The sequence below is a fragment of the Bubalus bubalis genome, chromosome 23 (genome assembly GCF_019923935.1).
Source record: "Bubalus bubalis isolate 160015118507 breed Murrah chromosome 23, NDDB_SH_1, whole genome shotgun sequence".
Lineage (NCBI taxonomy): Eukaryota > Metazoa > Chordata > Mammalia > Artiodactyla > Bovidae > Bubalus > Bubalus bubalis.
In genome coordinates this window covers 9,705,750-9,732,327 of record NC_059179.1, presented here as the reverse complement: position 1 = coordinate 9,732,327, position 26,578 = coordinate 9,705,750, and the positions used below count along the sequence as shown (strand labels likewise).

The 26,578-nt window shown below is 37.1% G+C and overlaps 1 protein-coding gene across 4 annotated transcripts in view; it reads left to right on the top strand.

The window, feature by feature from the left end:
• Positions 1-21,584, top strand: part of ATAD1 (ATPase family AAA domain containing 1) — a 41,371-nt gene extending 19,787 nt beyond the window's left edge. For 2 of the 4 annotated variants that reach the window (XM_025274267.3, XM_006072999.4), the window contains 5 exons: positions 3,007-3,113; positions 8,863-8,952; positions 12,079-12,129; positions 17,527-17,660; positions 19,944-21,584. In XM_025274267.3, the coding sequence (XP_025130052.1) occupies positions 3,007-3,113; positions 8,863-8,952; positions 12,079-12,129; positions 17,527-17,660; positions 19,944-20,064 (503 nt within the window). In that variant the 3' untranslated portion in view covers positions 20,065-21,584. Of the gene's footprint in view, positions 1-3,006; positions 3,114-8,862; positions 8,953-12,078; positions 12,130-14,238; positions 14,386-17,526; positions 17,661-19,943 lie in introns of those variants that run through there. The other 2 variants (XM_045164118.1, XM_045164117.1) reach the window with 2 other exon arrangements.
• The last annotated feature ends 4,994 nt before the right edge of the window (positions 21,585-26,578 follow it).

Below are 26,578 nucleotides of genomic sequence, written 5' to 3'. Positions count from 1 at the left end.
GAATTATATTTCCTTTCAATATTTTAAAGTTAGAAGTCCACTATCATTCTTTTTGTTGCTTTTGAGAAATCTGCTTATGACCCAATATTTCTTTGTAATTTTATCTATATTTTCTGTTACTTGCTATTCAAATTACAAGATTTCTATTTTATTTTATATATATATATATGTACACACACACTTCTTCAACTCTTTTCTTAACTTTGAGTCATTTCCATAGTTTTAGCATCTAGGTCTCTACCATATCTCATCAGTTCTAAAACACACTACTTTATTTTAGTTTTTTATATTTTAATATCTGAAATTGGGATAGCATGTTATAATTTAATTGGCAGAATTGTTTCCCCTTTTTTAAAAAATAATTTTGTTTGTTTATTTTTGGCTGTGCTGGGTCTTCATGGCTGCATGGGCTTTTCTTTAATTGCAGCGAGGCAGAGGCTATTCTCTAATTGTGCGTGCAGGCTTCTCATTGTGGTGGCTTCAGTTGTTGTGGAACACGGGCTCCAGGGCTCAGGGCTTCAGTAGGTGTGACACCTGTCCTCAGTAGTCGCAGCTCCCAGGCTCTAGAGCGCAGGCTCAACAGTTGGGGCGCATGGGCTTGACTACTCCACGGCATGTGGATCGAACCCATGTCTCCTGTATTGACAGGTGAATTCTTTCCTACTGAGCCACCAAGGAAGCCCTAAGTTTTTTCTTCTTTTAGTATTATAATTTACTTGGCAATATTTTAAAATTTTTTTGATGCAAAAAATGATATCAGTCATTGAGTAAGTTATAAAAAGCATTTCTTTGCTTGGCTATATTTAGTCTCATAACCATTGGGTTTGTATTCTATTAAAAGTGAACTTTAGAAGTTCTGTTTATTTTTCTGATTTAGCTGTTTTCACTAAAGCTTGCTCTTCTGTTAGAATTTCAGTCCCTTTTATGTCTTCAGAATTTAACGCATACTATTATAAAGTTTTTTGGATTGTTCTGTTTGAAATTCTACTTATCCTTTATATTGTTAACTCTTTCACAGTAGTTTGTTTCCATATGTCATTTCTCACTTTACGTTGCTTATGACTTGGTTTTGTATGAGAATTCTGTGTTGCCTAAAATGATCCAGAGTTGTTCTGTGTCTTCCACTTAGAGCTTTTAAGATCTAATTTCTTAATATGGATGTTCTTAGACTGAAAGATGGTTCAAATTTAGACTTCAAACCTGAGAGAGAGCCCCTGTGATCTTGGTTTTTTAATTTTTCAGGGGCTACATATTTCCCTCCAGAGCCCAGGCATAGAAGAACAAGCTTCCTTAACTCCCTGTAGTGATGAGCAGAATTTTTTTCATGTCTATACTTTCTGTGAGTGTACATCCTTTTGGGCATCTTTTTTTCTACTTCTTAAAATCTCGGATATTAACACTTCTTTTTTTTTTTTTTTTAATTAAAAGATTATCGTTTTAGAACAGTTTCAAGTTTAAAGCGGAGAAGGCAATGGCAACCCACTCCAGTACTCTTGCCTGGAAAAATCCCATGGACGGAGGAGCCTGGTGGGCTACAGTCCATGGGGTCGCTAAGAGTCCGACACGACTGAGCAACTTCACTTTCACTTTTCACTTTCATGCATTGGAGAAGGAAATGGCAACTCACTCCAGTGTTCTTGCCTGGAGAGTCCCAGGGATGGGGGAGCCTGGGGGGCTGCCGTCTATGGGGTCGCACAGACTCAGACACGACTGAAGCGACTTAGCAGCAGCAAATTTAAAGTTGAGCAGACAGTTTCCCTATTATCAATATTTTGTGTTAGTGTGATGTATTTGTTATAATTAATGAACCATTATTATTAATAACTGAAGTCCAGGTTCATTATTCTGTGTGGTACAGTTCCATGGTCTGACAAAAATATAATATCATGTATCTTCCCAATATCAGACAGAATACTTTCACCACCCTAAAAATCCCCAGTGCTGTACATGTTTATCCTTCTCAAACTCCTCCATCCCAAACTCCTGGCTACATTTTTTCATATGCTTATTTGCCATCTGTGTGTCTTCTTTGGTAAGATCTTTTTCCATATCTTTTGCTCATTTTTTAACTGGGTTGTTTTCTTGTTGCATTTTAAGAGTCCTTCGTATATTTTGTATACAAGTCTTTTGTCAAATCTGTTTTATAAATATTTTTTTCCTGTTCTCAGGCATGTCTTCTCTTAAACCATTCCTCCCCAGAACAGGAAGTTCATTTTGAATAAAATCCAACTTACACTTTTTTCTTGGATGGACTGTGCTTATGGTGTTATATGTAAAAACTCTTTACCAAACCCAGGGTTTGATTAATGATTTGAGATTATATAATAGAAATAGGTGGGGAAACAGTGTCAGACTTTATTTTTTGGGGCTCCAAAATGACTGCAGATGATGATTGTAGCCATGAAATTAAAAGACGCTTACTCCTTGGAAGGAAAGTTATGACCAACCTAGATAGCATATTGAAAAGCAGAGACATTACTTTGCCAACAAAGGTCTGTCTAGTCAAGGCTATGGTTTTTCCAGTGGTCATGTATGGATGTGAGAGTTGGACTATAAAGAAAGCTGAGCACCGAAGAATTGATGCTTTTGAACTGTGGTGTTGGAGAAGACTCTTGAGAGTCCCTTGCACTGCAAGGAGATCCAACCAGTCCATCCTAAAGGAGATCAGTCCTGGGTGTTCATTGGAAGGACCGATGCTGAGGCTGAAACTCCAATACTTTGGCCACCTCATGTGAAGAGTTGACTCATTGGAAAAGACCCTGATGCTGGGAGGGATTGGGGGCAGGAGGAGAAGGGGACGACAGAGGATGAGATGGCTAGATGACATCACGGACTCGGACATGAGTTTGGGTAAACTCCAGGAGTTGGTGATGGACAGGGAGGCCTGGTGTGCTGTGATTCATGGGGTCGCAAAGAGTCAGACGTGACTGAGCGACTGAACTGAACTGAACTGAAAGAATAAATAATTTATTGTTAATTTCTAAGGTTAACATTTTTTTCTTCTAGACTCCTTTCTACGAAACCGTTCCAGTTCTGACCATGAAGCTACAGCCATGATGAAAGCTCAGTTTATGAGTCTCTGGGATGGATTGGATACTGATCATAGCTGCCAGGTATTAGAAATCTGCCTTATTTTGTGTTATTGTTGATGGTGGTAGAAAATGTGTCCAGTTGTTCGTTAAGCTTTTTTACAATTTTTTTTCATAAATTATACTTATCCATAAATGGTGAGAATCTGAAAGAGTATGATTTGTTTGTGTCTTCATCCATTTTGCTGCTGCTAAGTCGCTTCAGTCGTGTCCGACTCTGTGCGACCGCATAGGCCGCAGCCCACCAGGCTCCCCCGTCCCTGGGATTCTCCAGGCAAGAACACTGGAGGGGGGTTGCCATTTCCTTCTCCAAGGCATGAAAGTGAAAAGTGAAAGTGAAGTTGCTCAGTCATGTCCAACTCTTCGCGACCCCATGGACTGCAGCCTACCAGGCTCCTCCGTCCATGGGATTTTCCAGGCAAGAGTACTGGAGTGGGGTGCCGTTGCCTTTTCCTTCATCCATTTTGAGGGCTTCATAATTAATAAAATGCTAAAAAAGATTTCCCAAATGCCCAAAACAAATACAACAGAAGAGAGAAAAACCAGGTATTAGAACCTTTTATGTCACAGAAAAGGAAGGGACTAGCTCTGAGTATTCTGTACGTTTCTTTTGATTCTTACCCTAAGTCCTTCTAGTCTTTACTCTCAGTTCTTATGTCACTTAATTTTTTTGTATAATAGTGTAATAACCCCAAACTCTGTTATCCCTCTCTCCCACACTTCTCCCTTTTGGTATCCTTAAGTTTGTTTTCTATGTTCTGTCAGTCGGTTTCTGTTGCAGATTCCACATAGAAGTGATATCATGTGATATTTGCCATTCTGTCTGAAATACTTCATGTAGTATGATAATCTCTAGATCTATATTGCTGCAGTTGTCATTATTTTATTCCTTTTTATGGCTGAGTAATAGTCCATTGTATGTATGTACCACATCTTCTTTATCCATTCCTCTGTTGTTGTTAAGTCGCTCAGCCATGTCCAACTCTTTGTGACCCCTTGGATTGCAGCACACCAGGCTTCCCTGTCTATCACTATCTCCCGGAGTTTGCTCAAACTCATGTCCACTGAGTCAGTGATATTATCTAACCATCTCTTCCTCTGCTGACCCCTTCTCCGGTGCTTTCCAACGAATCAGCTCTTTGCATCAGATGGCCAAAGGATTGAAGCTTCAACTTCAGCATCAGTCCGCCCAGTGAATATTCAGGGTTGATCTCTAGGAATGACTAGTTTGATCTGCTTGCAGTCCAAGGGACTCTCAGGAGTCTTCTCTAGCACCATAATTCAAAAGCACCAGTTCTTTGGTGCTCAGCCTTCTTTGTGGTCCAACTCTCACATCCACACGTGACTACTGGAAAAACCATAGCTTTGACTGTCTGAACTTTTGTCGGCAAAGTGATGCTGCTGCTTTTTAATATGTTGTGTAGGTTCGTTATGGCTTTTCTTCCAAGGAGCAAGTGTCTTAATTTCATGGCTGCTATCACTGTCCATAGTGATTTTGGAGCCCAAGAAAAGAAAACCTGTCACTGGTTCCACTTTTTCCCCTTCTATTTGAAATGAAGTCATGCAACCAGGTGCCATGATCTTAGTTTTTTGAATGATGAGTTTAAGCCAGCTCCTCTTTGACCCTCATGAAGAGACTCTAGTTCCTCTTTGCTTTCTGCCATTAGAGTGATATTATCTGCATATCTGAGGTTGTTGGTATTTCTCCTGGCAGTCTTGATTCCAGCTTCTGATTCATGCAGCCCGACATTTCACATTATGTACTCTGCATATAACTTACATAGCCATGGTGACAATGTACAGCCTTGACATACTCCCTTTGCAAGTTTGAATCAGTCTGTTGTTCTCTCATTGGGCATTTAGGTTGCTTGCATGTCTTGGCTATTGTAAATAGTCCTTCTGTGATCATTGGGGTTAATGTATCTTGTGAAATTATGGTTTTCTCCAGATATATGCCCACTAGTGGGATTGCTGGATCATATGTTAGCTCTGTTTTTAGTTTTTAAGGAACCTCTGTACTGCTCTCCTTAGTGGTTGCACCGAATTCTATTCCTACCAACAGTGTAGGAGCATTCCCTTTTCTGTACACCCTCTCCAGCATTGATTGATTATAGATTTTTTGATGATGGCCATTCTGACCCATGTGAGTGATAGATGCCTCATTGTAGTTTTGATTGCCATTTCTTAAATAATTAGCGATCTTGAGCATCTTTTTGTGTGCTTATTGGCCATCAGTTTGTCTTCTTTAGAGAAATGTCTACTTAGGTCTTCAGCCCATTTTTTTTATCAGGTTGTTTATTATTTTGATATTGATCTACATAAGCTGTTTGTTTATTTTGGAAATTAATAATTAGGTCCCATGTGTTTATTTTTGTTTTTATTTTCATTACTCTTGGAGGTGGATCCAAAAACTGCTGTAGTTTATGTCAGTGTTCTGCCTATGTTTTTCTCTAAGAGTTTTATGCATCTGGTTCTTTAGTTCATTTTGAGTTTATTTTTGTGTATAGTGTTAGAGAATGTTCTCATTCCATTCTTCTACTTGAAGCTGTCCAGTTTTCCCAGCACCACTTATTGAAGAGACTGTCTTTTCTCCGTTGTGTATTCTTGCTTCCTTTGTTGTAGATTAATTGATCATAGGTGTGTGGATTTATATCTGAGCTTTCTATCCTGTTCCATTGATCTATAAATCTGTCTTTGTGCCAGTAACATACTGTTTTGATCACTGTAGCTGTTTATGTTCATGTGTTTATATGTGTAAGTTTCTATGTCTTACCAAGAACCAAGGCTTGACTCGGCTGAATAGTTTCCTTATTTTTCACTATGTTTCTCAGGTGCTTCATGAGTCCCAGCTTTATGTAGAATGCTCTCTTATTAGGCCCTCTAGCCTGTCAGATGTCCGGCACACCCCACTGTCTAAGATCTGTTCACATCCATATGGTATGCAGTCAACTTCTGCCCCTGCTTACCTCCATTATATGGATAAGCTTTACTGATAAATAAACCTGTCAGTTTAATTCCTTTACTTTTTTGCAGACTTATTGTTTAATTTGAGGTTTTCTTTTTAATACCTTATTATTAATTTTTACATGTTTGTAGCCAGAGTTTAAGGATATCCTTTGTCACATTACCACAGATCAAAAGTCCTGAGACACACAATTCTCAGGAAGAAAATTAAGCCTCATATCTTCCTTCTACGTCACTTTTGTTAATCACTCGGTCATGTCCAACTCTTTGTGACCCTATCAACTCCTATAGGGAGTAGCTATAGGCTACTCCTATAGTCCCCCAGGCTCCTCTTTCCATGGAATTCTGCAGGCAAGAATACTGGAGTGGGTTGCTAGTTTCTTCTCCAGGAGATCTGCCCAACCCAGGGTTTGAACCTGGGTCTCCTGCATTGTAGGCAGATTCTTTACTATCTGAGCCACCAAGAAAGTCCCTTTTATGAAAATATAATTTCATTTTGAGGAAAATTGCCTTTAGTGTTGGATTATTAGAGAAGAAAGCACAACAGAGATAAATGTAGGTGAATTAATAGAAATGATTTTTATTAATAATTGGTTCTGGTAAATCTATTCAATGAGATTGGTGTGCAGGTTTCCAAAAACTAATTATCTCCTAAGCAATAGTATTTATAATATGCAGAGAATTGAATAGTTAGCGCCTGTAAGAGAAAATTGTTTAATATTATATCTTATCAGAGTATAGTTTTAAAACCAAGGAAATAATAATATCTGAATGAAGTATACTTCAGAGCTGCTTCATCCAAAGCCCCATGGTGTGGTTCTTGCCACAGAGGAAACTGAAATAGTTGCATGACCCCATTAAGTCTGTCACTACTACTGGAAATCCAAGTTTGTTGATGACATATTCATCTTGAAATACATGAGACACAAAACTAACATTGTTTTTAGGGGATTAATTGACGTAGTTCAACTTTTGAGACATATATTTAGATCTGATTGTTTTAAATGTAAAATAATTTAAAAAAATTTTTTAATATTTTGTTTTAAAGATTTTTTAAAGTCTTCAGTTCAGTCTTAACTAATACCGAAAATATGCGTTAATTTTGCTACATAAATACAAAAAAATTACTGTTGCTTCCCATTTTTAATTTTAGCTTATCTGCACTAGAATTAATATATATGTAAATTTATCAGTTTTGCCACTTAAAATTTGCTTCTTTAAGTAATGTCAGTCACTCTTGCTTTGCTTATTCATCATGGATATCTGTTATTACCTTACATGTATTCATTAGACCATGTTGTGCTAAATTTATCTGTATTCCTTAATCCTAATTTTTAAGGTTTACTCTTTCATAGTGGGCTTTTGTTTTAGGCTGTTTGTTTACCAAGAATATTTCTCAAATTTCAGCCCCCTTTTGAGTTTTTCTCGGTACTTCCTCAACCACAATGGTTTTTGTGGTTCTCAACCTAATAGAGTCCATCTTCAACAAGCTTCCATGTCACTTAGAGTCTCTCTTTCAATATCTTATGAATACTCTATCTCAGAACGTACTTAATGTTGATCTTTGCTTGTATAAAAAACGAACTCATTTGATCACTTCCAAAGATAAATTTTGTTTTACATTGGGTAGAAATTTTCCTTATTAGTTTTATAGAGTTGTAGAAAGTCAATAAAGAAACAGGTAAAAGCATTAATATTTTGACTTGAGGACCAGTTAAACCAACTATAAAATTGTATTATGTTTTGGAACTTTTTCTCAAATTTGTATTTATATTTTTTCCCTGTAGATGGCAGTCTCTCCTGGTTAATTGAAAGTAATTTGGCTGTTGAGTGACATTTAATGTCAAGAGTAGAAGTAGAATATAAAACTTAGTGGATTTTTCAACATGTTCTGGAATTAGATTTCAGACTATTTCAAAAACCTAAGACATCTCAGGCTGAAATAAAAGTTTTCATTAGAATACCAATAAATTTCATTTTAGAGAGCAGATGTATATGTTTATTGTATTATACAGAAATATCAATAATAACAGTAATATTTAAGCCCTTCAGAAATTAAATTGTTTTGTGTATCTTTGTCTTTATTCTTGTTGATTTTTCATCTCTATATCCTTTATACATAAGTGGCATAGACTCAGAGGCTGGTAGGGCCGCCAGCAATTTTTTTTTCTTTTCTATTTTTTTAATATTCTACCCAGCGTTTTGATGTCTGCTTTTATTTTGTTGCCCTTGTGTAAAGTTGGATTGCTTGAGGGTCTATTATTATTAAGAAGATTCTACCTGCAGTGCTGATAGTACCATGAAATGATGGTGTGAACTCTAGAGGAAAAAATACACAGTATATATATTACTATTACCAGAATCCTCAGACTCTGGTAGGGAAACGATTCTCTCCTAATATTTTATTAAAGGACTTGAATTATTCTGTCACATATACTGCCAAGCTGTTATAACATAAATAGCTTTCAGTTATTCAACATGTAGCAATCAAGTGACCATATTTTGCAAAATACAGGAGGTTTTTTTAAATTTTTATAATTCCTTCATAACTGAATACTATATTTTTTTAGTTACTAGAAGTCTGGTGAAATGCAACAGTCTTACCAGCTCTGCTATCATTTGATCTATTTAGGATTAACTTTGATTTGTATCTATAAATATTTGAGTAATACTGGATTAAAACAGATTTCTTATAGAAGATTTAGTATAAGCCCCACTTAATTTTCTGTATCTTCTAAGCCCTAGTAGTAACAACTTAAAAGGAGTATTACTGGTATATTTAATAGCTTTGTTTTCTTTATATATTTAGGTCATTGTGATGGGAGCTACTAATCGTCCTCAGGATCTGGATTCAGCTATAATGAGGAGAATGCCCACGAGATTCCATATCAACCAGCCTGTAAGTGGGTTTGATTGATATTATGAACAGTTAAATATTCATTTTTTGCAGATCTTTATCTGTGATTTCAGGAAGGGAATGATTAGAAAAATAAGACTTATTATTTATCACAGGCAGGGAAGGAATAGAGCAAGAACCCCATAATTACTGTTGTCCTTTCTCCTCCTTTTCTTGCCTTTTTACTGTCTTTGAGATCAGTGTTGTTTATGTCTGTATGCATTTGCGTCTCTTCAGTGTATAGAATTACCTCAAGTTTCCCTAGACATGTTAGTGATTTTCTTTAGAATGTAGCAAGAAAATGTAAATTATTGATTTGTTTTAGGATAGGATGTAATTAGGGGTTTTAGGGTTAAAGAACTGTTCTGTTTAGAAGGCTGGACAGGGAGAACATCTGCTATTTATTTGATTAATTATTAGCAGTTGTAATTGGTGCTTTCCTCTGACAGGATTAATGATTAACCAGTAAGTACGATATTGCACTTTAATATAAGAATGAAAATCTGAGATTGGTGTTGATCCAGTTGTAACTTATAGCACTCTTTTTTGCTGGTTAAAAGTACCCTCAAGTAGAGGATGATAACTTGCTGATACTCTGTTACACAGAATCCCCAAATCTTGAATTTTGTCTGCTTTTAGATTAAAAAAGAAAAAACAAACAGGGTTAGTACTAGACTGTGCAGCGTGCAAACATCATGTTACATGTATCGCTGTTTAGAACTTCCACTGTCACTCCTTTCAAATTTAAAATCTCTGGCCAGAAAATTTGCCCAATTTTACATTCTCTAACCTAACAGTTTGTCTCTGTAAACATGGTTATCTAAAATTGGTAGTTGTGATCTCTGTAAAATTACTCTGATGGACTGTTTGCTGCAGCTACAGCCTCTGATTCCTCTGGAGGGTATGCATTTACTTAGGCAGTCTATTAGAGAATTTACCTGATAATTCAGTGGAGAGATTTTTTAATGTGATACAGGAGACTGGAAAATTTGATTAATATTTATTGAGCTTGTATGTCAGATACCCACTAGGTTCTGATGAATAGAACATGGCCCCTGTCCTAAAAGAACTCTGTATTGCAGGGGGAGCCAGACACAAAAATAAATAATGCACTATGTACTTTACAAAGGTATGTGTAACCAACTGCAAGGACCTGAGGTGATGATGAAAACTAATAATTCTATCTGAGGAGTTAGTGAAACTTACAGAATCCAGCTGGGCTTGAAGGATGAAGGATGGTAGGAACTGACTCATTTGAAAAGATCCTGATGCTAGGAAAGATTGAAGGCGGGAGGAGACGGGGACGACAGAGGATGAGATGGCTGGATGGCATCACCGACTCGATGGACATGAGTTTGGGTGAACTCCGGGAGTTGGTGATGGACAGGGAGGCCTGGCGTGCTGCGGTTCATGGGTTGCAAAGAGTCGAACACGACTGAGCGACTGAACTGAACTGAACTGAAGCAAGGAAATGCTTTTTTGCCACAGTGAACAAAGGCAAGGAGGTGTGGAAGCCCATATTTAATGGAGACTTTTGGGGATATTCAGTTACAAGGCACCAAGGAAAACCAGTGGTTATAAGGCGGAAAGGGTTGACTGCTGAAGGTTTAGATGACCTTTATATGCTTCATACAAGACATGTGATTCTATTACCAGAACATCAGAATATTTTTAGAAATAATTAGTTCACTTCAGTGGTTCTGAAAGTAAAGATTACATTGATAGAATCTCTGCTTGTAGTCTAATAGCAAACAAAGGGTTTTGATGTACAGTAGTAGAATAGAACATAGGGTACAACAGCCTGTAAAGTAGCCCTTGCTAAAGTTGTAGGTTTAATATATTTATTGTGTGAGTTTAGAATGGGTTGTGTAATACATTTTATCAAGTTTGTCATAAATTTGTATACTGTTAATGCAGAAACTGGGATTTTTTAATCTCCCTTTCATTCTGTTTTTAGTGAACACACACACATTTTATAGGGTGATTTTTTTTCTTATGCATAACTGTGATATCAAAGTATATAATAAACCTTACCTTAAAATTCCTTTCCAAGTTAAATGTTGATTAACAGAAAGTACTTATTGGTGATCACATAACACACCAAATTAACCTCTATACTTAACACAGTTGAGTTACAGAAACAGCAGTTTGGTTTGGTTTTGATTTTCACATCATTTAATTTGATACTCCTGGTAACTGGCTCTCCTTTTTTTTTTTTTTTTTTTTTTTTTTTTTTTTAGCAGTTGTGGGAATAGGCAGGAGGAGTTCACCCACAATAATTTTTAAAAGCATTTGTATTTACTATATATGTAAGCTATTCTTTTCGGAGAAGGCAGTGGCACCCCACTCCAGTACTCTTGCCTGGAGAATCCCATGGATGGAGGAGCCTGGTGGGCTGCAGTCCTTGGGGTCGCTAAGAGTCAGACACGACTGAGCGACTTCACTTTCACTTTTCACTTTCATGCATTGGAGAAGGAAATGGCAACCCACTCCAGCGTTCTTGCCTGGAGAATCCCAGGGATGGGGGAGCCTGGTGGGCTGCCGTCTATGGGGTCACACAGAGTCGGACACGACTGAAGCAACTTAGCAGCAGCAGCAGCAAGATATTCTTTGAAAAACTCCTGTTCCTAGTACAGTATTAGGCAGCATCACTGGAGGCAAAAGCATACAAGCATATAAAGAAATACACTATCAACACTAAATAAAATTCACTAACACAAATTGGTGGACATGGAAGTTACATGTTGAGTGGAAGAACCAAGCAGGTGTTCTTGCCATCTCATCCAGTTACTGGTAAAAATTTTATGGTAGTAATGAGTTTCAGAAGTTTCTTAAATGTAGAAAAGGAGATTTGCAGAGCTATAGAGGAAAGACATTGGTCATTCATTTCAAGGCATGTGCTAGGCACTGGGGATTCAGAATAAGAAGTTACAGTTCAGTACAAGAACCATAAATGATTACTCTAGAGTCTAGAATTAGACCTTGCTTTAGTCAGAAGTTTCCATGACCTGTCAGAGTTTCTGTCATTTCCTGTAGGAATTGGGTGGTTTACAAGGAAAGGAAGAAATAGTAGGAAAATTAGTTGATCCTTATTTTTTTAATGCTAATTGAGAATTATCCTGCTTTTAGGCTCTGAAACAAAGAGAAGCAATCCTGAAACTCATCTTGAAAAATGAAAATGTAAGTAGAAAATTAGTTTTTCCCCATCCTATAAATAAAGAAAAAATTATGTTCATAAAATCATTTTAGAAATGAAAAAGGAACCTGAGAATAATATAGTTTTGAACTTGTAAATTACTGTAGAACTCTTGGCTGCTTGTATAACTCAATCACCATGGCATATTTGAACTAATTAAAGATAATTAAAGGCTTTTTAAATAACCATGTGTTTTCATATCTGTAGATTAAAATCCTCTGATATTTTTCAGACCAGTTTCAAGTTTTATACATTTGTTTTTGCAGAGAAGTATGGGGAGGTTTTGTTTTTCATTTAATTGGAATACTTTTTGAAGCTGAAAATTAGAATTAAAAATATTTTAATAATTTAAGGTTTTTAAAAATAGTGCAGTCACATGTTTCAGAAGTTAAAATACATATATTAAATGACATACAGGGAAAAGTCTCATTTCTCTCTTATGTTTCTTATGTATCCTTTCAGATGGCATTATGCCTATACAAGCAAATTAGAATATACTTATACTCTGCTCGCCTTTTCTACATAAGCCACATTAATAAAGCTTATCCAGTGTTCTGTGTGTTGCTTTTTTTCACTTAATCTCTGAGATTCCATAGTAGCATATGGTTTCCTCATTCTGTTCTCTTTTTTCCTTTGCACTGCATAGGGTCCATTGCATGGGTATACTATAGTTTATTTAATCAGTGCCACACTGAAGGACATTTGGATTGATTCTGGTCTTTCATTCTTACAAAAATGGTGCATCGAATAACCTTGTACATGTGTCATTTGGCACTTGTGCCAGAAACATTAGTGGGGTGAATTTCCCAGAAAAAAAATTACTAGATCAAAGTGTATCGGAGAAGGCAATGGCACCCCACTCCAGTACTCTTGCCTGGAAAATCCCATGGATGGAGGAGCCTGGTGGGCTACAGTCCATGGGGTTGCTAAGAGTCAGACACGATGGAGCGACTTCACTTTCACTTTTCACTTTGATGCATTGGAGAAGGAAATGGCAACCCACTCCAGTGTTCTTGCCTGGAGAATCCCAGGGACAGTGGAGCCTGGTGGGCTGCCGGCTATGGAGTTGGGTCGTACAGAGTCGGACACGACTGAAGTGACTTAGCAGCAGCAGCAGCAGATCAAAGAGTATGATTTTTATAATTTTGGTGTGGCTGTGCTAAGTCAATTCAGTCATGTCCAGCTCTTTGCGACCCTATGGACTACAGCCTGCCAGGCTCCTCTGTCTGTCCATGGGATTCTTCAGGCATGGATACCCTCCTGCAGGGAATCTTCATGACCCAGGGATTGAACCCACATCTCTTATGTCTCCTGCATTGGCAAGTAGGTTCTTTACCACTAGCACCACCTGGGAAGCACTTATAATTTTGGTGGTGGTTGCCAAATTTGTTCATGCCAATTTACTCTTTTATGCCAGCAGTGTTAGATAGAGTGCCTCATGCCCTGTAGCCTTGCCAGCAAATGTTATGGAACTTTGTGCCAACATAATAGGGCATTCTGCCTTTTTTAACTGTAGTATCTTTGGAAATTCTTTTAGAATTAGGTTTGTCATTGGTACAGGGAATTTTTAGCATTCAGTTTCTTACTCATGAAAGTACAGAAGATGAGTCTTTAGTCAGTTTTATGCAGAATATGAATGCTCTCTGGATAATTGCTGACATAGGAATGTCTGATTTCCTTCTAGCTGCTATTACTGTGCTGGAGGCATATTGTTTAATAGCATATGAAAAAAAATTAATTGTGCTAAAAGATGCTTCAAATCAGTAGCACACAAATTTATTAAATAAGATGAGCACTATCATGCTTATTCATTCCTGAGCAGAATTAGAGTTTTTGATGCAAACATACAAATAGACTTATATTTTGAGTTTTTTCTTCTCTGAAGAAAAAAATGAAGCTTTTGAAATGATACTGTTTTCCAGTCTTTCACATTCCTTATTGATAGATCTTTAATACAGCTCACTCTTTTAAAAAAGATATACTGGTTCTGGCTTAATGTTAAGTATGAAAGAATTAGAACTAATAACATTATACCTAATAAAGTATCACATCTGACACTACGGTAAGAATGTTGTTTTTTTTCCCCCATACAGACTAACCTGAATGTATATATTTTCTGTAACAGTGGAAATTTAAGAATCATGGGTTTAGAAGAGACACTTGAGGATTCCACCCTGGCTTGACCATTTCCTACTGTGTGACCTTGGGCAAATACCATTAGCATCTCTATGCCTCATTTTCTCACTCAGAAATTGAAGATGTCAACAATCTCATAGAATTGGTTTGATAATTTATATTAAATGTGTGTGTGAATATATATATATATATATAAGATGCTTGGATTACCATGTAGTGGACAGCCAGTGCTAGATATAGTGAGTAACTGTATACAGATAAGTGCTATTCTTTCAAGGTATTTTGGCAGTTCATTAATTTATTATATATCCTGTTTTGTTCCTATTATTCAAAACCTTTTTTAACTTGGGAATTTCCTTCATACTTGCCTGATGAAAATAATTCTCACTACATGGTTTGTCTAGAACCATGATCTTAAAATAAAAAGGGCTGCTTTTACAGTGCTTACTGTGTGCCACGTATTGTGGTGATACATAGTTTTATTTAAACCTCAGTTTATCTAAGCAGTTTATCTAACTGCTTAGATATTAATATGCATATTAATACCATTTTACACTTGAGGAAACCAAAATCCAGAGAAGTTACATAATAGGTTACACAGGTTTACATAGAGTAGTGATAGAGCCTTTCTTTTAACCTTTATGGAAGGCTATGTTAGTAATCTTGCTCTCTCAGTGAATGGAATCTTCTTCCTATTTTCTTATGCTTGTTTTGCTCATCTTTGTGACATTTTCACCCTGCCGTGAACAAGGTTTGTGAGTGGTTAGAGCATAGTGTCGCTCAGCAAAGCAGTGGGCAAAGGATGGGGTGGAGGTATTGATTGTTTGAAGGAGGAAGACAGCTAATATTTAACATCTCGAAGAATAATTTGGAAGGTCCTTTGTTGTAAACACATACACAGATAACTTTACATCCAGCACCTGAACTTAAAAGGTTGATCTTGACATATTCTCCCCCGTGTCTCCACCCTACGCCGTCACTGGTAGTGCGCTGTGGAGCGCTCGCAGCGCTGTCCTGAAGTTGGTAGTGTGTCTCTTCCATAAATATGTGTGGATAATACATAATTCAGGTATAGGTATAGTTGTATAGTTTTTTTTTTCTTCCTCACTTTTACAAACTATAGAGAAACTACATCCTGATAATGTCTGATTTCTTAAGTACACATGTAAAAAAGAATTCCTGAGACACACAAAAAAGTTAAACTGCAAAGTTAGAATAGAAAAGTCTGACTGTAATCAGACTTAAGACTTCTAGAAGTATGACAAGATAAAATGAACAAAGTGAAAGAACAGGCCACTGGGGAAATATTTGCAACCCTGTAACCAACATGAGACTAATGTCCTAAGTATACAGAACTCCTGTAATCAGTTTGTCAACTTGTGTGTTTGTGCAGTGCGCCACGGATTCTAACCGTAACCAGCCCAGGAACTTACTCTGATGTGTCAGTGCATGAGACGCCACGTGACAAACCTCCCAGTGTTACTGTACATTTGTCTGTTTGTTATATTTTCCTGGTGATTTAGTTTTTATCATTATGTAATGATTTGTTTGTGTTTGTGGTGATTGTTGATAAATTTGGATTCATTCTTTCTTATTTTAATGCTTTCCATTTATTAAGCCTTTTTTCTCCTTGGACTCCCCGCACCCTCACCCCACCCAGACCTTCTGCTCCCACCTTCCAGTTCCCTTACCTCTGCCCCAGTCCTTCATTCTCAGTATTGCTCTTGTGTTCCTCATTCTTTTTCCCCTCTTCCTCTAGTCACTTGGAAGTTACACATTCTTTTTTAGTGCTACTTAGTTCTCTAGGTACCTGCATACTAAGTCTCTTCATTCATGTCTGACTCTGTGAGACCCTGGCCAGGCTTCTCTGTCCATGGGACTCTCCAGGCAAGAATACTGGAGTGGGTTTCCTTGCCCTCCTCCAGGGAATCCTCCCAACCCAAGGATCAGACCCACGTCTCTTATGGCTCCTGCATTGGCAGACAGGTTCTTTACCATGAGTGCCACCTGGGAAGCCTACTTAGTTCTCTACCCTAAATTAAATGATTATTATTACTGTTTATATATTAACTCATTTACATTTATCTGTATATAGTTTACCACTTTCCTTACTTACTTCACACCTCCCTTCTGGGTTCAGTTTTCTTTTTATCAGAGAGTATATGAGTATGTGATTTCTCTTTATTTAATCTCCACATTTAGGAGTGAGAACACTGTCATGTGAAGTCCCAGTTGCAGAGTTAACAGTAGACTCCATGTCATCTTACCTCCAAGTCTCTTCTTGTCCTTGTGCAGAGTTGCTACTCTTAACTTACACTGAGTTTTCCACAAAAACAAGTGGGAACTTAGTAACAGATAAAGATGGCATTTCATATCAACTTGGGGAAAGTAAATGTTAAGACAAATGGTTAGCTAGGAAGGGGGAGAAACACAGCTGGATCTCTCTGCACTGTGTTCAAATGCTGGCTTTGTCTGTGGTGTGACGTTGGGCAATTTATTTAACCTCTGCAGGTTTTACTATTCTCTGAAATTAAAAATGAGAATGCTTCCCTGACAGGATTAAATGAGCATAATGCATGTAAAGTACTTAGGACAGCAAATGACACATAAGAATCATTTATTACGTGTTAGTTACTATAATTAACTATTTACTTTCTCTTCTTAACCTTCTTATAAGCTTAATTATAAGTCTGTTATGTGCCCAGGAGGATCCCTTTCTTAGCTTCACTATATAAGCTTAGTTGGGGAGCAAAACCATAGGTGCTTAATGAGTGTTGAGGAATTAGAATAGAATACCACAGCGTGGCAGTTCAAATGAGGGTTAGAAGGTGTCAGTGGAATATGATTTTCGTAATGGACTCAGGACTTAATGATCCGGGCTGTTCGCCATGTATGTTGACTATATTATAGAAAAGTGCCCCTTTTCTATAGAACATGGGACCTTCCTAAGAGGTACCAAAGTCAGCCCAACAATATTTGAATGCCTGTTCTTCCCCATCACTCTGTGAAGTATCTCGTGAGACTTATTTCAGTTTTGGTCATAGTGACAATTACTGAAAAGTAGATTTCAAATCTTAAACTTTTATGGTTAAAAAAAGAAAACTTCTAGAACTGAAAATTTCTAATGATTCTCCCCCTGCTGTTCCAGTATGCTTTAACTTTCTTTAATTCTAAGAAGTGTTTGGATATATCTCTTGCCATGTATATTCTATATTTTTTTAAAGTATGTTTTATGTTTGTTTAAGGTGGATAGGCATGTGGACCTGCTAGAAGTTGCCCAGGAAACTGATGGGTTTTCAGGCAGTGACCTAAAAGAAATGTGTCGAGATGCTGCCCTCCTCTGTGTCAGAGAATATGTTAATTCTACATCGGAAGAAAGGTATGTATATTTAGAGTTCATCTCTTAATATTTGTCAGACCCTTTTAGAGCTTTTAGGTTATTAACAGGTTAGGCTAGGTCTTCTGTTTTGCTTTATAATACCAGCTCTATTTACGAAATAAAAAGATAAATTGAAATAAAAAATTCACCAACTTTATTGCCTTTTTTCTGAAGGGGGTTCTGGAAATGAATTTACAAGGGAGGGTGGTTATGGGGAGCACCTGGAATGAAGAGAAAGAAGTAAAAAGTGAATTTCTCTGAACATCCATGAACTGGGTTATATCAAGCTCACAGAAATGGAGGCTTGCCCATTTCTACCATGAAAACTGTTGCTCTGATATGCCTAGATTGCTTTTGTTTTTTTAATTTTTAAATTTCATTTCATATGGAAATGAGTACCTTGTCTTCCAGAAATTTCACATTTTTGGGGACGTTGCTGCTGACTAGACTTCAGCTTGTTAATAATGTATTTATTAAAAAAAGAAGTCAGTGACCCTGCTCGCTATGAGTTCCTGTGGGGTCCCCGGGCCTATGAGGAGACCAGCAAACAGCAAGTCATGGCATTTGCGCTCAGGATCACACAAAGGGCTTTGAGGGCCTTCCCACTCCTGTCTGCAGAGGCTGCAAGGGAGGAGGAATAGGGGGCCTGGGCCAGAGCAGCAGCCAGCTTGATCCTTCCCTCTGTGATTGAAGAGGGAGTAGTCAGCCTTCAGTCAGAAGTGAAGGCCAGTTGGGAGAACCAGTGTGTGTAGCGTCTTTGGTTGCTGTTCTGTATGATAACATGGGGATTCATCTCTGTTTTCTTTAGAAATTTTTCAAAGTTTGGTTTCAGAGAAGGTTAAAGAAACTTCAGTATCTTAGCTTTGTGAATGATACTGAACCCAGTGTATTTTTGGTTACCCAGTTCAAAAACAAGAGTTTTGCTGTTTTGTAAAAGAGATTGGGAAGTCTTCCATTTTGTTTTGTGGTCCTGAATAGAATACACTGGGATAGGAATTAGAACTGTTTTGAAAATGTGAACTTATGTAGCAATAGTACTGAATGGAGAAGATTTAGACAATAAAAGTAATTATAGTGAAAAAAAAAAAAAAAAAAGTCATTTGTGACAGCAGCAAACTTTACTTGAAACCAGTTTCAAAGTATTTGGAGCTTAAGAAACCAATTTTGTACCAGCTGTCTTAGTGAACTGGAATAGCTCAGCCCTGATAAACCAGTGTCCTGTGTTTCCCATAAGGTCATTCACCCTAGACTGGCATAATACTGACCATTTTTAAACCTCTGTTCAAAATATCAACCTTCTAATGAAGAATTTCTGTGACTCTTAGCAAACCAGTGTCCCCTGGGGGCTTGTGTGGAATGAATTCTCTAGCTCTTGCCCTGCTGTTTCCCGGTCTCCCTTATTCATCCCCTGAGGCTGTCACTCCAAGTGATCTGGATTTGCCTGTCCTATTCATGCACTTAATTACACTGTATCGCCATAGCAGGCTTTGCCAAAAAAAGGTTTCTTGGTATAGAAAGGTGCATGTGAAAGCCACCCTTTTAACCTGTAGTTTTTCCTGTACTGGTTCTGGACCTATCTTCAGTGTTTCCTTGGGCCCCTTCGTGGAGAGGGTCACTCCATCTGTTTATTGCCTAAATTACATTAATGAAAATTGTTTCTCTGCTGTCCTTAAAGCCCTGAAAATGTTACATTTCAGTATGAAAAATGTGGGTAATGTACTTAGGTTATCATAACTTTTTCCCTGACTTTTTTTTCCTAAGTGTTTGTAAATGACAGAGGAGACATTGTATATTGGATTGTGTTTCCTTCTTCCTGAAGTGGGGAGAACTTAGAGTAGTTGGTTTTTATTAATAGCACTGAATTTTTTTTCAGTTCGTCAAAAGTAAACACATACATGAGTAATAGATACCTACAACTGCTACTTTTTAATTCCAGTTTTCATGGGAATAATTTTTTATTCATTCATTAGAATTATAATCCTATTTAGATCAAATTTCATATTTATATATTCTTAGTGTAAAGTATTTGATTGTAACCAAGCTATAATGTTTATAGTCAGCCATTTAAGCTTCCTACCTCTTGGCAGTCCGTGTTTTCTAAAAATTTTTAAGATACTTATCTGTGTAGATTAATTCCTTAAGCTGTTAATTGTGGTTGTTTTGGATGGGAAAGAGACTTCATTTTTTAATCTTGGTAAAATATTTTAGGGAGATGTATTTTAAAGCTGTGTGAATATCGGTGGATTGTTCTGTTTTTGTCTTTTTTTTTTTTTTACATTTTAGCCATGATGAAGATGAAATTCGACCTGTACAACAACAGGACCTGCATCGGGCAATTGAAAAGATGAAGAAGTCGAAGGATGCAGCATTTCAGAATGTTTTAACACACGTTTGTTTAGATTAAGAGTAAAGAATTGTACAGCTCAACATGATCTAGTTTGGTGTGCCCTCTTATCATCAGTGGAAATAACTGAAAAGGAGGAGTGTTCTTTCAACAGTGAGAGAGTTTTATGTTCATGACACTGGTTTTATACTCTGAATTCTAAGTTATTGAGACATAGTTGTTATATAAATGGTATTACTACTTGTGAAAAATCATGAGGAGGAACAATTTAATCAGCCTGACTGTGGGTGCTTGTGTTGACCTCTTTAGCCATATGTTGCAGCCTTATAGTGTCTAAGCTGGTCTTAAGGTGACAAATGATTTATTGAGTCATTAGTGAGAATTGGAGATGTGCTTAAGTGCTGGTTTCTAGATATGTGAGAGTGTGTGTATGTGTGTATTAAATGTATATAGTCACACATTTTATATTGACATTCTGTAGATAGGTTTGAATACAGAAACTTTTTTTTTTAATCCCAACTACTGAATCAAAAAGTACCAAATAGCATATAGCAAAACTAAGATTAATGGTTGTGTCTAAAACGTACAATGATTCAGCCATTTCTAGTTGTCACTTATTTCAGGTGTTTTTTTTTTTTTTAAGTTGAGTGTTTATCTGGAGTTGAATAGTTGAAGTCAGTGACATCAGAAACTTAGATGTGGCTCAATTATGGTTGTTGGGATAATTAAATAAACTTGCTTGTTCGGTGATCAGCACTGAATGGTTGTCAGGCAGTTGTGTGCTCGACACCTGTTTCACCTCTTGCTGCAAGCATGCCGAGTAGAGACTTTTTTTTATTGATATGTGTAAAGGTGGGCTGAAAGCCTCGCAAAAGAATGACTTTGAAAAACCTCAGTGCCATTCAGCCCCATATATGTGACTTTTCCTTTCTTCGTTTAATGTAACAGTTCTGTTGTAACCGTGGGTTTTCAATATTTTAAAAATATGTTCCTTAATTATGTCAAATATAATTTGGTCATCAAAAATGATAGTTTAAAACTAGCTGTTACTAAATGTGCTAAAAATACCCATTTTGTAATCCTGACTTTTTGTTTTCTTAGCATATTATAAATTATGCCCTACTTAGTACGGATACACACATCAGAATCCCCCTATTGTATCTGTAGTCTGATGCTGTGTGCACAAAAGATGACACGTTTTGTCCAAAATGTCACTAACCAGAATTCTGTTACAGGCACTTAAAACACAAGCACGAGGAAAATGGCACGAAGCGATCTTGAGGTGCCTTCTGACCTTTTGTTTTTATTGTATTTCTTTGAAAACTCTGTTGTTTATTTATGAGTTATTAATTAATCTCTTTGATAATAAGTCTCTCACAAGAACCCATTGGATAGTTTGTTCATCATTTGTTCTTTGAATGGTGGATGGGGCAGAGGTTCAAGTTTTGAAAAATTGTGAAGATGATTGAAAAATTGATGCAAAACACAAGATACCAAAAATAAAATATTTCATCTCCATTTTTAATAACTATTATACTATTATTTTATAAATATGCAATAAAGAGGTCCCTCTTTATTGAGTTTTCTCTATTTACTCCTTTATTTCAGTTACATAAAATTTTCTGGGGTTGCTTTGGTTTATAAAACTTGCCCTTAGACTATTTTCATCTTGCTGTGTAATTTTCATAGCATACATTCTAGTATCTAACTTATTACTTTGTTTTAGTATTTTATTTTAGTAGTCATTTAATTTTAATTCTGACGGCATATTGATCAAAAATAGGGGTAATATACCTCTCTTCATGTTCTTTTATTTTCTTTTAAATTCAGAATAACCAATAGTAGTAGTTAAATTTATCATAGTTTTAATCATCGGATGAAGTTAGAAAAATACACTAACCAACACCACAAAGCCATTACCACATGACTCATCTAGGTATCTTAGTGTCTTAAAGTAACTGAGGAAACCTTATTATGTGCTTTTAAAGAATGTTTAGTGTTATGTAATAGATCCTTCTGCTATAGACATATTTGACATAAGCTTTTGGCATGCATTGGATTCTAAGTTCTAAGGTATTTTTTCACTTTGGGTAACAGAATTACTAGATCTAGAGTTCGATTGCCTGAGTTTAAATGCAGACTGTCCATTAATTAACTGTATCCTTGGACTAGTCACCTAACATGCTCGTTTATAAAATGGCATGACAGCGGCAGTTATAGGGTGTGTGATGAGATGATGCCTATAAGACGCTTAGCATAGAGCCTGGCATAGTGTGTTCAAATGTTCATTATCACATTTTATTACTTTTACACACTGATGTACACATCTATTGGCCAGGCTCAGTATTGAGCATTCTTCACGCTTAACCTATTTCCATTCCCTAGATCTTTATTCTAGGGATTGAGATGAAATGATCAGCTGTGGTGTTTCTCTAAAAGCCTCATTGGTGGAAGACTTCTGGTAAGTCTGGTGTATCTCAAACTATTCCTTGGCCTTTTAAAAATAGAGTTTAGAAACTCAATATTTGAATCAATTCAGTGTTTCCTGTCCAGTTTATCTCCTTTCTCATTCAGTCCCCCACTTATAGGGTGATCCAGAACTCACCATGTGATCAGTAGCTGTATTGGAGTAATTTAAATAGCCTATATGATCACAGTAACCTAACATTACTTAGTATCTATAACTGGAAGATTTGGTGTTGCGGATGTCTCAAGCCTTGAGTGTGCCTGAATAAACACACATTTGTCAGTAGGAATTTGTTTTTCAGCTGGAATTGTTTTATTTGTAGACAAATATTACAGCTTCTGGATAAAGGAAAGGAACTGGATTATGTATATATTTTGTAATTCCTTTTTTAGTTTCTCTTAAGGTCAGTGTCTGAATATTGACTAGAATTCTAATATGCTAAGCATGTAACTTGCAAGACTACAACCCCAGCACCAATTAGAAGCCTCAGATAAAGCCACAGAATCATTCCATTTAAAGCTGACAGAATGATTTTACCAAAATTATTATTAACTTAGTTACCAAAGATAGTTTACTAATCATTTCAAAGGTTACAGTGCTCACTCTCTCTCTCAATTGAAGTATAGTTGATTTGCATTCTTGTTAGTTTCAGGTGTGCAGCAAAGTGATGCAGATATACACATACACATTTGAATTTATGTATCTATATATACTTAACATATACCTATATGTCTTATATACATAAGTATATATAGGTCTATAAAATCTTTTTCAGATTCTTTTCCATTGTATGTTATTATTAGATACTGAATATAGTTCCCTATGGTATACAGTAGGCTCTTGTATTGAGAAGATAAAAGTGCGTGCATTGTTTCATTGTGCTTCACAGACAGTGCTTTTACTTGTGTGTCTGTTCTACAAATTGAAGATTTGTGGCAACCCTGCATTGTCAGATGATGGTTAGCATATTTTAGCAACAAAGTACTTTTAAAGGTATGTACGTTGCTTTTTTAGATATAATGCTATTACATACTCAATAGACTACAGTATGGTGTAAACACAACTTTTTTTATGCATTAGGAAAACAAAATTTGTGTGACTTTATTGAGAGATTTGCTTTATTGCAATGGTCTGCAGCAAAAGGCACAATAATGTCCTAGGTATGCCTGCATAGCACAAATGCCAAATGCAAACAAGATCAAACCTAAAAGAAAGCATTTAGCATGTGAGTAAAAACACAACATCCTTTCTTAACACTGGCATACACACTATTAATACTAATAGAACATAAGGGTCTCATTACCAAAATACTGAACTGGGAGTATATTTTTGTGATTGTCTAACATTTACTGTTATAAATCTGCTTGAGAACAATTTTAGATAAAAGCTTGTGTGCTTTGGGATATAGTTTCAGTGAATGTTAGGGCCAGTATGGAATGCATTCAGGACACAGGTTTGCGCATCATAATAGGTTGGTAAAACTAGAGCCAAACATTGAAATAATTACTGACATGCAAGATTTGGAGCTGAGAATAGAACATAGTGGTGTATGCCTTACTTTCCTGAGGATACGCAGCTTCCAGAAATTCTCAAAATGACCAAGATACTCAAACAGGGGTTGCTCGTATATCATCCAGTAAGCAGAGTCCTTTGCAGACACGTCTGGGGAGATGAGCACTGTCCCCTGGGGCACAGTTGCAGTCTGATGAAGAGTGCCCGTTAGGGTCCTGTTGCAGGCAATCGACTCGAGCTCACCCAAGCAATAAAGGGTTTATTTGAAGGATATGAGGAGCCTCTTAAGATCATAGGAGGCTAAGAAAGTGGACTTAGGTTAGGAACTCTGAAAGCTCCAGAAGGTTTTTTTTTTTTTTAAACAGGAATTGCTTAAAAAAGTTTCTTTTATTCCTCTGCTAGATTAAATGAACTCCAAATGTTTAAATTGCCCCACACAAGTTTCAGAATCCTAGAAGTGTGCAGACCCAACTAAAAGGTCACCCCTGGAGCTTTAAGAGAATGACCTTTCAGGAACTCCTTTGGCTTAAATGGTTTGAGAACAAATACAGTTGACTCTTGAATGACACAGCTTTGAACTGCATTGGTCCATTTATCCTCAGATTTTTTTCAACAGTTAGTACTACAATATTACACAGTCTACCTGCATTTGCTTGAATGCAGGTTTAGAAGCTTGGATATAGGGGAACTGTGGATACGGAGTGTTAGCACTCCTAACCCCTACTTTATTCAAGGGTTAACTCGACCTTGATTTACTGGTCAACTACAAAAGGAGTGGTGTTTCATTGAAAGGAATGTTGTGCAGAATGTGGCTAGACACAAAAGGTAAATGACCAGCTGGTCACACAAGACCTGTACTACTGAGTAAAGGGCAGTATTATGACTCAGGCGGGCATGCTGGACATACGGGCAACGCACATTCCAGTTTGTGTGGGCAGGCCTTCAGAGACTTCTTGGTGCAGTCCCATAGGTTTTACCACTCGATGAGGGATGGAATGCTGCTTGGCATGCCAAACTCTTCAGCACAATGATTGTTTTTCTAACTTGTAATTTATTTTTTTCAAGATAGTAGGTGTAAAAAAAGAACAGTGGAGACTGAAGTATAACATGGATTTTTGTTTTATTTCCAGGAAGTACAAGTCTGTTCCTCTGATGGTCAGATGTTTGTGGTTCTCTGTATTCAGTCTGACAGGGTTCTGGCATCCAGTCACCACGAGACTATATAAGACTTCCAACCCCTGTTCTGCCATTTTCTCTATACAATCCAGAAAGGGTACTTGTCTAGCCTAGCAGTTTGTTTTAAAATGTTTTTTTCCTTATTTCAATCACTACTGTCTTGAATGTTAACTGAATTCTCCTCATGCCTGCAAAGTCTCCCATCTAAGCCAGGCCTGCTCTTCCAAACAATATATCCAGACTTAGGAGTCTACCCTGGTATAAAAAAGGACCAAGGCGCTCTGCTCCCTCTGAAGGGCTTATTTCTCCCTGGAAGTCAGTTCATGAAGAAGACTCTGCATCCACTGTTCTTTGCTAGTTTCATAGAAAAGTATTATTTTTCTTTTGTGTGGATTTTTCTTATTACTATGGAAGTGAACGTCTTTTGCATCCTTCTACATTCTAGCAAAAGAAGTTGTGCAGATATTTATTATAAGTCATGTAAAGTCCACTTGCAGCTTTCTGGCTTCCATTCGCAGTTGTGGAACTCTTAATAACAGTGTGTGGTAGAGAGCATACACATAGTGTAGCCTTGGGCAAAATCTCTTTACATTTGTGGGCATCTGTTCCCTTATCTGTAAATAGAAATCATAATGTATACCTTCTGTGGTGGTTTTAGGCATCACATGAAAACGCTTTGGGAACTAGAAAGTGACTGCCTGTAGGTTGTCGTGTCCTTAGGGAAGTCGTCTCACATTTCCGGGCCTCCATTTCCTTATCTGTTCAGTAATGGAGATGCTGAAATAGATGTGCTGTAAGTTCCCATTCCAGTTTTCACTGAACAGCACACCGATGCACCAGTGCCCACGCTGATAGACATTTTGGGCACTTAGCAAAACTGACTTGATCATCGGAACTTTAAACTGGCTACTTTGTTAGCTACTGACAGGTGTCAGCCTTGTAAATAGGCTTGTTAAATTATAAAACATGACATTAGGTAGACAGGTCATAGACAACTTCCATGTATTTGGTGTTTCTGCTTATTAAACGTGTTTCTTTGACTCTTTGGAAGCTGTAAGCTCTTCTTGGTTGTTTACTTTGAATATCCAAAGATCTGGTACTTTATATAATTTTTTTAATATAATTTGAGGACAAGATGTAGGGTACAACCTTGTTAGTAGTTGATGGAATTATCTTCTATAAATGTAGGTTCTTCTCGGTGAATACATTCATAGAGGCCATTCTTTTAACTAGCTTAAAAGACCAGATCAGTATTGGAGTTGTTTACATGAAAGAAGGAAATGGCAACCCACTCCAATGTTCTTGCCTGGAGAATCCCATGGACGGAGAAGCCTGGTGGGCTGCAGTCCATGGGGTCGCACAGAGTCGGAAACGACTGAAGCGACTTAGCAGCAGCTGCAGCAGCAGCAGGCCATTATT